A 12,496-nucleotide genomic window follows, 5' to 3' on the forward strand; every position below is an offset into this window, starting at 1 on the left:
GTGAGTACGGGTGGGTAAGGGTGGGAAGGAGGAACCAAGGGACCGAAGGACTGGGGCACTCGCTCTGCCTGCTAGTGAATTCGGGGCGGAATAGAAGGAGGGTGGACGAAGGGGGTAAGGAGCGTGTATGCGCGGGCGCGAGACTGGCGCAAACTCTTCGTACAGCATCCCCGTCAGTTGCAACTCAGAAATTGTCGCGAACGCTTTTATCCGTATACGGTCCTTGGCCCGTTTGGGAATACCACGTACGATTTCCACGTCTACGTTTATTAGACGGTCGAGTTAATGACTCGCGTTCGGCAAGTCATTCGCGTTTATCAGGTTGACTGACGAAACGAGATACCTCGTGATTTCGATCGCGCTTCCTTTGATGACTTAAGACGTTTATGAGTGTCACGCTCGTTAACACTTAGTGCGATGGATAATCAAAGCGGGAAAATTCAACGAGCTATTATTTGTCTTCTCTTGCTTGTCGGCGGTAAGTCGTAATCGATGAATTTCATAAATCGTCCCGTTCACCTGTTACTTTGGATTGTGTGATCACTGCCGATGGAAAATCTCATGGGAATTTTACTCTGTGGTAACGGTGCTTAGAAGTCAGGATCGACTCGAGACTCGCTTGAGACTGTCGCGTTAATTCGGAGATTTCGGTTTTTTTTTTCATCCCTCTGAAATTGTGATTAATCGTTACTTTTTTCATAACGGAGGTAATAATTGGTGCGTGAAACGAGTGTGTGTCCTTTTTTGAGATTTTCGAGCAATTGGCAAGTTTGACGTGTCCTTGCTGTATATACGGATGTGAAGTTATTGCGAAGAGGATATATATCGTACACGTGAGATACACGTTAAGTGCGACCGAGTGAAACTTTAATTGGGTTTCTTAAATAATTGTGAATTCATGACTGTTCACGTGGTTATCATGTGGTGATGCCATTTAGATCCTTCGATTAACTCGAAGTTTATCTTTTTCACAGGTTAAAAACCATTAAGTTATCTGTCACTTTGTGATACAGTTCATTTTATACAATTTTGATTTTTGTTTTACAATATAACACGAGATCTACTGGTTGACTATCGGATGATTTTATTTATATTGTCAAAATTATTTTAGTCTGGATTGGATAAGTTATCAATACTGTACTCGTTATTGGATCAAAATAGTATTTTTAAGAATTTTAATAGTATTAGGTTTCCCATTCCTTGAAAGTATATTAGATGCCTATGACGTCAGTATCATAAATTTTTAGGTGACTTTATAGAAATTTGTCGAGAAAATAATATTTTATAAAGTTACATTTTTTACAAAAATTATTTCTAATCGTATTACCTGGATTACATATTAATGCATTTCTGGTCTCCGCGCCTCAACTTTACTGTGTTTGACTTTCTATAATTGGCCTTGCTGTATCGACTGGTGATTCAATTCCATTGAATGTCAACTTCGTAGGACATTCTCAGCCAAGAGTTTTGAAACTTCTTTAAATTCATTAGGAAGTCTACTCGTCGCTCTTCGCGAGGACAAGAATCTGTGAAAAGACACCAAGTCAATTAGTACCGAAAGAAAAGAAAGGAGACAGATTTACTCCATTCTGTTTGTGCCGTTTCGCGATTCGACGTTATCATTCTTTTTTCGTTTGTATCAAAGAGGTCCCCGTGCGTTCTTTAGAAAATTTTGATACCGAGAAATTCCAAAGGGGAACTTGAGGATCCGTATTGTCTGTTTTTCCTGGTTTTCCCGTGCGGACAAAAGGAAGCTGATTATAGATTAGTCGTGAATAGAGTCCAATCTCTGCGCTTTGCGATAGCGCGTTATATTACGATTTTTGGATTTCACACATGGTTCCCCCACTGGCACAAAAGAAAAGTTTGTAAGGAAAAGACGAAAATTCTTATTCCTCATTTTTCACCCGACCTTTCTTGGGTACGTACGAATCGTTTTTATTTACATTGCATAACGCGCTAGTCAGACTGTCGAATTTTCGAGAATCGGAATTTCTCAGGTTAAATCAGACGCGAAATCAGCCATATTGAATTCCTGTACAACAAATAGACATCCACGCAGTGATCTATTCAAAATCACGATATTTCCTGCATTCCGAGTGCCGACCTTCGTCTCCTTGGAATGCGCAGCCGCAAGAAAGGCCATGTGGAATTTACAAAAAGTAAAAGTACATCGAATTCCAGTAGTCGGGCAAACAGGAGTCCCTTGTCTGTTGTCTACGTCGTCGTGGTTGGTCGGTAGATATTTCGTTATCATATACGAAAAATGCTGAACCCACAGCGTCGATTCGCGACTAACGAAAACTGGAAAGATATTGTCAGCGTATTTTCTCAAGGAAATTCGTTATGCGATGCATTATCGTAGAAAGTGAAGTGCCGAGTTTGCTGGGAGAAATTTTTGAAAATCAACGAATCGAGCAAGAATCGCGCGAATGGTAAAAGGATTTGGCATTGGCGAGAAAGCAGAAAATCCCAGAAGGACACTAAAAGTGCGGGGTATGGACGTGACCGAAGAAAAACGAGTATAAAAGTCGAAAAGCGGGACCCGGATGTAATTTCACAAAATAACTTCCGGTTACACTTAAAGAAGGGATGCGATCTCGATTTCGCTTGATTCCACTCATCGTTCCTTCACATGCGTCTCAAGAGTATCTATAAGGTATACGATCCCTACGTAACTATAAACCGCAGTGAACTTCGCGACATGAGAACCAACCTTACCGCGGTTCACCGAGCCAGAAAATGGCGGAACTTTTTTTTTACCACGTAAAACATACGAAGACCAGGAACTCGTCCGTGGCTTAAAGAAAGGTGGAATCTCGTGAAACGGAACACGTTGATACGTCGGTGGTGTAACGAGGCACGAGTTTAATTTGTAGAGGTCGCCAGCAAAAAGCATACGGAAAGGTCGTTAAAAATATAAAGGAAAAAAAAAAAAAAAAAAAAAAAAAAAAAAAAAAAAAAAAAAAAAAAAAAAAAAAAAAAAATGAAAAAACAAATTGAAAAACAAATTTTCAAAGTGTGCCACGCAAGACCATCGGATAACGGATTATTAATTTTTCATGAAAAACAACCCCCTGTGACAGATACCGATCCTTCCGATCACGTGATATTTTATCTCTGACCGAAAACGAAATCCAAGGATTTTGGGGAAGCCCTACGACTCCTTAATAAGAACTTAAGAACGGGGATTCCCCGCTTCGGCTCGTTAACCACCCGAGTCTTGTTAAGAGAATCAAGACCCTAGGGACATAATTATGGTTTACCTCGATACTGCGATTTTCTTTTTTTTTTTTCTTTCTTATTCATAATTTTACATTCATCCTTTTCATTTCCATTTTTTCTTCAAATTTTTTCTTCTTCACGAAAATTACTGCGAGCTAGGAAAGCGTAATCCCGTCTGCATGCTTCAGGGCTATAGTGATTGAACCTTTGAAGTAGCGGCGCAGAATCTTCAATGCCTCCAGGGTACAACGTCGGCTTCTCCTACGGAGGATTATGAAATATTTTCAAAAACGAATGAAAACGCCATGGCATTCTTAGTCCTGCACGTATAAAAGTATGTTGCTTATACTTGCTGTGTACGGTTGGAAAACGTAATTTGAATTTTTACGAAAAATTCTGTTCGACCGTAAAATTATAGGTCGGCAGACTGCTGAACACGAAGTGAACAGTGGCTTTAATAAACGCGGGAAATTCGAATTCCGCAAAGAATGCTTTGTTACGTTTCCTCGTGAACAGGTAGATTTCTACCTTTGCAGGTAATTCCGACGAGCTGGAATGAAACTTCACGATCAGCCATAACGCTCTGACGCTCAGCGGAATCTCCTGCCATTGCTCGCACGTATATAGAAAGTGCCTGGAGAACCTTTGGAATTTGAAAGTATAATCTTGAAAAACTGGCGGGAAAATACGAAGCGTCTCATAAGCATAATTTATGCGGATATATCCGTTTAATAAAGGAACGTGACAATAAGAGTAAAAAAATATAAAAAAAAAAAAAAAAAGGAAAAGGAAATGAATAAGAGAGGATTCCCCATGACAAAAAGTATTTGTACATGGATACCAATCTGAAGTGAGCTATAGGTACTCTTACATAATCCTCGGTACTACAGGCATAGATATCCTCCCTGAAACAGGTTTAATTATTACGTCCAACTCTCATTTGTTCGATACCTAATTCCAATAACGAACTGATCCCTAGCAAATTAAAGTCGGAACCTGGGTAGAATGCCAGGGGCTGCTTCGTCTCACCAACTAAGACTACCGAAACAACGTATTCGTTGTTAGTGATCTTTTTTTTTCTTTTTCCACGAAAATTTCATCATTTTCCTTTTTCTTTCTTTCTTTTCATTTCCCACGCACATACATATATAGTATACCAGGCACGCTTCATCAGAGATTAGTAGACGAGTTAGAAAAGAGCTTCCAGTTGATCGTTATATTTCCCGATGTTTACGTAATTTCATTTTATTCACCTCTGACTAAGGTCCACGTACTTTAAATGTTTCGGATAAAATTCGTAAAAGTTTTGCCAAATCTTCGCACCCGGTTTCTGCGCTGGACCACGAACGGAAATTTGGCACGAGTTGCTTTCCTCGCGACATTATCGGCATTCACAAGGAAATACGAGAGGAGCTCACACTCGGAAACTTCCACTGCGAACTTCCGTTGCTGCCCTTTGTTCCCCCATATATTGTATAGAAGCTCCCCGTCGCCGACACTACCGTCGATTCAGCCGACCTGACCTTCTGGTTAATTACACACAATTTATGCTCCGGGACGCAGTCACGTTCCTCTGACAAAATGCGAATCAGTCTTGGATTTCAGTTGGGGCTAGAAGAATCAATACTGTATTATAAAAAAATCATAGTCTTCATTTCCATACATTGTATATCAACATATAAAAAATACAGTTAAAAAAAGATACATATACACTATACCCTCTAAAATCCAAAAAATGCATTACACACGTGCTGCAATGTCGATACGATAACACTGTGGCAATTTGCATTATTGGATTTTCAACAGATACTGCAATCCCACCAGGCTAGGGTATGTAAATGGAAGAAAAAAAAACAGTCTGTCGATGCAAAACGTAATGCGAGTTCTGAATGTTTACGCAATGTACAATGTACTGCACCAGCGCAGTGTGTGTATACGTATATACGATACAGTCTATAGATAGACAGTAGAAGAAAACCTTTCTCGCCGGACGTCACGTCCGCGTTTGTGCGAAGAAACTCGAAGACCTCGAGGACTTCGAGTAACTCAGTAGGGACTTTGAACTCTTAGAATGTCTTTTTAAAAATCTTCCAACCGTAAAATAAAAGGAAAGAGATATACAGGGAAACGCTATAGAGTGACGTATATGTACATAGTGAAACATGGTTTGTCACCGAACAGATACCTTAGACGAACGCGATAAGGAAAAATGTGAAATTTTAACGAACGACGCTAGACCAGTAGCATTTGTAAGTCAAGCAAACTGCTTTAAGTAAATATTAAAGGTTTCCCATTACCGTAACCATAGATTTATTTTGTCCATGGGAGGCCAATACATTCTTCCTTTAGAAGCCAACAACTAGCCTTAACGATAAGTAACGATCCGGCACGGGTATAATCGTCGGGCGTAACTTAATTAGCAGATACTCGTAATCACTTCGTAGTGTCTATGGGAAACCAGGACACCACTTCCTCGTGTAAGAAGTCCTTAAAGGTGACGCAACCAGTTAGTTTGCTCGGACCACGAGCAACACACGTTGACTGCGAACAAGGGACGGACCATTCATTTTCGAGGGTATCGCAAGCTTTGAAAATTCCCCAGACGTCGTCTTAAAGCGACGCTTTACGTCTCTACAAACTAATTAACCTAAACTCGTGTTTGCTCGAAAGCCCGGTGCGCTCGCAAAGGCTGACCACGTTTTGGATTATTTACGTGTACGGTTAAAAATTGTTGAATTTGCTTTGAAAAATTTTTTTGACCATTTTTTCTGCCGCCCCTTTTTTTTTGGCTCAACCACTCGTAGCTATCCCTACGGGACTCTTCGTAGCTGTCCTTTACCTTTCACCAGCGAAGCAAAAAAGTCCGGCTACTCTAGCTGGGAAAAAGAAATAGCGGACAAAGTCGGAGCCATCGAAATGTCTCGTAAGGACGATTTAATGGCGAAGCTACGAACTCGGCTTGGTATACCGTGCGTGAGCAAAGTGCAATGAATTTTAATTACGCTCAAGTTTCCGGCGCGCGTCGTCCTCGCAGCGCGTCGCCCGCTGGAAGTCGGCAGGGACAAAAGTAACCACGGTGTCTAGTGGAAAGTGGAGTGGCTACCATTACCTACTAGCCAAGGAGAACTTGGCAAATCTCTTTTAGTCACTCCGTCTCTCTCTTTGAATCTTGTAGAACCTCTTCTCTCTCTCTCTCTCTCTCTTTCGGCGTGAAACTTAAGGCCAACTAACTGTCTAAGGAACCCCAAGGTTCGTTGGTGCAACTTAATAAGATGGTAAATTAGTGTTAGCTGGATCCTACTCGGGGCCAAGTTAGATATTGGTTAAGAGAATTTCGCTGATTGAAATGCCAAGCTGTGTTTGTATGCTGCATTTAGCCTTGTGTAATATGTGACTGTTAGATGAATTTAGAAACTGAGGTAATACCGTTATTCCTATTGATAAGACACGACTCAAATTTATAGCTCGTAATGATTTAAGCTTGTAGAGTTTAATTAACTAAGAATTTAATTCTTCTCTTGGAACTTTTGCCCGAGGGTAGGAGCGGCTTTTAAGTATGTTTCAAGAATGTTACAATGAATTTCGTAGGCTCTATTTTCAATAATGCTTGCATCTCTCGGGAAGTTCTGCCGTGACGTTATAACATTTTATAAATATATTTAATCACGGGAAATTTATGTTATCGTATTTCGAGTATACTAAAATATCCCGGTATACATATACGGAAGTGAGAGAATTGCGAAAAATACGTTTTGGGCCATTTGCCACTGAAAAATGACTCCGGCTGACGTGGCTCGTTCGACCTGGAAATGCACGAAAACACTTTAACACGGAACACAGTACCGAAGCCACGCGGCTAGTGCGCCATTTGGGCAATGGTAAAAAAAAACGTGCAAACAGATACACATCTATATACGCGCACGTAAGCACTGTCAGACACAGATAGATAGATACGGTTAATGGAAGAAAAAAAAAAAACAATCAAAATTCAATTCTCTGCTTTTTTTGTTGCCATTTCTTTTCGTTCTCGTCGACTTTAACCTCACATATATTCAATAACAGTGGGAGAAAAGACAATTATCATTACACATATTTTTCAGATCCGTTCTCATATACAGAAAATTAAATTTGGATGAGACAGACTGCATGGCACGTTTATCGAAATAAATAACTCGTCTGAGCATCCTTTTCATTCTGTAACGTAAATACAGTTGGGATCATTAATATTTTCTTTACAATAACTACTATCGCCTATGGAGGTAAACATGTTTCTCGTGAAAATTTATAAAGATTGTGTAGATAGAACTTTGACTGGTAGGATCGATCGTCTTGTCTGTCGTTATCTTTTCCACTGTTCTGGCGTTTCCTTGTGTATAATACATATAATGTCGTATACAACAATATATGTTTGAAAATCCATCTAGGACGATACATATGGATTCGTAGACAAGAGAAATTATTGGTTTCGCAAACTTCGTCTTGGTAGCACATTTTCCAAGACGTTGCAAGCGAATCGATTAGACTACCGAAATTGAGTATAGAACGGAGAAGCTACGGAATATAAGATGTAGCTGTCTGAGCAAAGTGCCTAATCGGAATTGAGATTGGCGAACGATGTGAAGATTGGACCAATTCGATTTGCACCAGATGGTTAATGGGCGATAGTCTGTCAGGAGTGTTTCCCGCTTGTCATGCAGTCATGCTTAACGAACTGGTTTGAAGTGACGTCATTACCTGGATACTATAGGAAAACGTCTATCGTGCCTCCGGCGTGAACGTATTGATGGCCGAGACTACCAACTGCTTTCCCATTATGCACTTAATCGCAGCTTATCGTTAGATGTTCGATTATGCCAATACGTTTTGGACTTACGATTATCGTCGCCATAGTGCTATCCAGTTGTTAGAGGTAGGTACCCATCGATGTATATAGTATGGACTACGAATAGACACATGAAATATTGGACGGCTGATAGAAAAAGATAGCGACTGGTGGCGGCCAAAGCCCTGTGCCTTTCTAATCGGCAGCCGTAGTACGAAAGTGTAGAGAACGTAGCCAATAGGAGCATTAGGGAAGGAGAGCGATTGGCCGCCACCTCGTGTCCTCTTTGTTTATTTGAACGAACGTTTTTTCAAAGGATTTGAAGTAGGATCGCGCAGTCCATACTATATGTATGCTGATGGAGGTACCAGTATTCCTTTGTGCTTATAGGATAGACATGTAACAGGAAATCAGTACGTTGCCATGGCAAGGGGATAATAAACATCGCCATCTATCGGATGCGTCGTATACTAACTAGCGCAGTAACTACGAAAAAAATCAACATGTCCAACTGTGTTTATGTTTTGTGTAAGCTGCACGACGCAACAGTGAAAAGTTTTTGTTCACGCATAGCAATTGGCTTCTTCATTCAGTGCGTACGTGTTTTTTTCTGCTTTTTTTCCTTCTTTCCTTTATACACACACGGGGGCTCGGTCGCGCTTGCGCATGGAAATGCGATTGTTACGATACCGCACGCCGGAGAAAATATCACGGGTCGCCGGTATTCGCGCAGCGGTTTACGACACTATTGCTGAAGCAGCACTATTCCTTGTGATATACTTCTACTTTTATTCGGTAACCTACGTTATGTTTTCTACCCCTGTTGGAGAATTGCCGTATAACCTATTTTATTTCTATCCACCGAGCCCGACGCCAATCCACGGAATCTGCCGCCGCGCCACCACGATCTCCCTACGGAATAAATCGACACTACGCCATACTGACCGCACTGCCATATCTTTACGGGAATGGAATTTCCGCTTGGGGATATCGAAGAGAGTGCTCAGCCAATTTCAGAAGTCATCAGTGATATTTTTTCGTGACTATTTCTATTTAGTGCTATTTCATGAAATATCGTCAATATAGAAAACGGCTATTTCAACTAGTTCCTCTTTTATATTCTAGCCAAAGGTATTCTCTTGTTTTTTGACAAGTGCCACGTCTGACGATAAACATTTTTTACAATAATACTGTGAATTATGGGTATTTATTATTACGCTGGTATTTATTGTTGATTATATAATACGGATACATATGGAATATTTGAGGTGATTCGCACATCTGTTCTTTGTGTTTGACGTATAGGCTTGATCTGTAGGTTCTAGCTTTTATTTATTCCGAGGTTACTTATCTTCGTGCAAAAATTAAGTTAGAAATGGAACGAATTTATAAATTACGTATAACAATTTTATTCGTAGAACGGATAATTAAAAGTTTGCAATATTGTGCGTATTGGAAATATGGAAACAGACTGGGACGATACCTCAGGAATGCTTGTTCGCTCTGACAGTGTACATAGAAGCCGTTTATTTTTATTATCCTTTTGTCATACCTAGCAATGCCCATTCTCTGTTCCCTTTTACCAATATTACTGTCATCGATTTCGATTGAAAATAACAATCAAAAGTCGAACAGTTTATTTCCATGAAACAATGAAAAGCTCGGTTTTTGTTTTGATGAGTCGCCGAGATTGGGCATGGAAAAAAAAAACGAAACAGAAAAAAAATTGAAGCAAGAAAAAAAAGTTAAATTCACTCATCACAATTTTTCCCTACTGGAAAAGTATTTCCACAAAGAACAAGACCATACAAAGATTTCCAAGTACTGCGAACGACGTAATTCGGTATTAGAGATGAAAAAGTTGCTAAAATGTATTATTTGACAAAAATCACGATTTCGCATAGAATTTCACATAAACTTTATATTCATCGTCTCCGATAATGTAGATTTCCCAAATATTCATGGACTTTCTATCTTCGATTCATCTTTTCCCTACATCCATCCCCTCCGAACCATTGTCCCGGTCTTCCTTACTTCTCCTTACGTCCCGTTAGCCGTATTCTTAATTTTTCCTTCACTTCCCTGTAATTTTCAAAGCAACGACAAAGTCCGTCGTCGTTGGTGTCCTCGCTGTGATTATTTAGAGTCTCGAGTCCCGTCTTAAAATGACTGCTGTATGGACGTCGAGAGGCAAAGAGCGAGGAGACCCTAATGAGAAGCAAATTATTTTCCGAAAGTTTTGTTTTTATTTGTCTTTCACCACTCCAACCCTTATCAAGTTAATACCCTTAAGCGGTATTTTTGCGCAGTGAAATATCCTAGTCGTAAAAGTTTCCAGTAGAAAATTAGCAATAGCCTCGAGTGTTCCACGGAAGCCACCCTCCCGAACGATATAGTAATACACATCCAACACAGCTGACTAGACACGGAGATTCTACGATGAAATTTCATCCCCTTGATAACCTTGGCTATCCTGAAAATGTTCCCGGTTATCTTCTCGCAGCAATCTGCAGCCGCAAGACTCAGCAAAGAATCAATTTCGCCGTTGGTCGGATGCCGAAACATTTCCGAATGCCAGAAACATCCCTTTATCGTGGTCAGCGATAATTAGGAAACTGGCAAACTCTTATCGTTCCTTAGCAACGGCAAAGGATATAAGATAAACCTAAGCCTTAGCAATGTCCACGATAAAAGGGATAGTCACGATTAAAAGACCACTCGATTAATACACCTTAATCCGTACTGACTACCAACATCTGTTTCAATTCCTCTTGTCTCGTCTTCTGATATTCGATTCTCTTCAACGTCGTTGACCATTGGCCCGGAAGATTGAATCTGTCTAACGAAAGACAAAAGGCGCGTTTCCATAGCTGACAATGTACTCGGCCTCGAGCCACGCACTGCTACTGTCCGTTTACCTCGACAGAGACGTTTATCGGGTTTTCCGCTTACACAAAAGGAGCCTCTGATACGAAGGATCCTTTGGAACCGTATAGAGGATTCTGGGAAATTTTGCGCTGGATTTTCACCACGGCGACGCAGGGTCTAACTTTTACCTTGGTAAGGTCATTGAATTTCAAACGTTACAACTGGGTGAACTTATATCACAGCGAGTATAATATTCGAGCTGGAACTCTTGATTCGCATTGTTCCAAATGATCAGGATTTATCGTGATTTTCCTCTGTTAAATCTACCCTTTGCGTTTCAGACGTATATTTATCCCAGTTGTTTGATTCGTGTAAATACATTAGACCCGCTTATTACATGAGAGGATTATTTAATGTTTCGGTTAATATTAGTACCCTAACCAAACTGGTTATTTGGCACAATTGTAAATCGCCTCTCGCCCCCCCCCCCCACTCCCCCTTCAGAAATGGATCCTGTTACAACCGCAAGTTCTGTATTTCACTAGACGATATTAGCATGAGCTAGTTACGTACTCGGCTGACTACGCGGGGGTTGCTCTACTTATTTATCTTCGTTATTTACGCTGATGTACGTATGGAAAAGACGACGACGTATGCCTACGTCATTATCCTGATTTTGATTGCATCCGTGTTCAATGAGCCGTAGGTAATGATTGTTATCATCCCTGTTATTTATCATTCATTTACACAACGTTTGACCGATATAAATTTCCAGTCATTTTCTTTAACGGGAAAGAATACTAGTCGACTAGCACGCCGTTCATTTGAAACACCCTGTAGAACCGTCCACGTTATTCGCAAACTGTCTGAAGGATTACGGAACACTGAAACATTACTGACCAAGTACCAGCTGTGATCATGGCTTATCTACTAGGTATTTTGTGGTCGATTAAGTACTAATGATCATTGAGTTCGTCACAGACTGATAAACACACAGGGTACGACCAAGGTATACCGAGTGGATTCAAAAGGGCAGATAAGAATGCCACATTGTACTGTCCGATCAGTTTGGATCCGAGGGGCCACATTCTTGTGGCTCTCAACGTCCGGGAGTCCCCTGGATAAGGGACCTGTCTTCGGTTGCTTATAGGTATAGGTACATTTCTCAGCTTTAAGAATTGACTACATATATCCCTCTGGTTGTACCAGGCCTCAGTAGGAATTTCCGCATTGCAACGTAAGTGGTAAGCCAGCTATTTGGAAAAGTAGGTTGTAAACTGTAACATAGTGCAGCAAAGGAGATGCTGGAGTACGCGCCACTAGACAAACGTGCAGCGTACGTACTTGTACGTACATACGTGTAAGGACGATACGCGGCTACCTCTCCAACCTAACTCTCAGCCCACTCTACGTGCTCGCATTCAGAAACACGAGGTCGCGGAAAAGTTCCACCCACGTTAAGGTAGTAGCGTGGATATAAAAGGTGGACGTGTTATATAAGTTACATTCCAAGTAAAACACATCCAAGAGTTCGGGTGAAACGCCCGGAACGAGTTTTCACGGGTTTCTCTTTTCGGGGGG

General features: G+C 40.8%; 1 protein-coding gene across 2 annotated transcripts in view; it reads left to right on the forward strand.

Annotated features, from left to right (window-relative positions):
* The first annotated feature begins 189 nt into the window (after positions 1–189).
* Positions 190–12,496, forward strand: part of LOC107267508 — a 51,128-nt gene continuing 38,821 nt past the window's right edge. For both annotated transcript variants that reach the window (XM_015739321.2, XM_025084871.1), the window contains exon 1: positions 190–478. In XM_015739321.2, the coding sequence (XP_015594807.1) occupies positions 418–478 (61 nt within the window). In that variant the 5' untranslated portion in view covers positions 190–417. The remainder of the gene's footprint in view (positions 479–12,496) is intronic.

The sequence above is a fragment of the Cephus cinctus genome, unplaced genomic scaffold (genome assembly GCF_000341935.2).
Source record: "Cephus cinctus unplaced genomic scaffold, Ccin1 Ccin1_scaffold0407, whole genome shotgun sequence".
NCBI classification, from domain to species: domain Eukaryota; kingdom Metazoa; phylum Arthropoda; class Insecta; order Hymenoptera; family Cephidae; genus Cephus; species Cephus cinctus.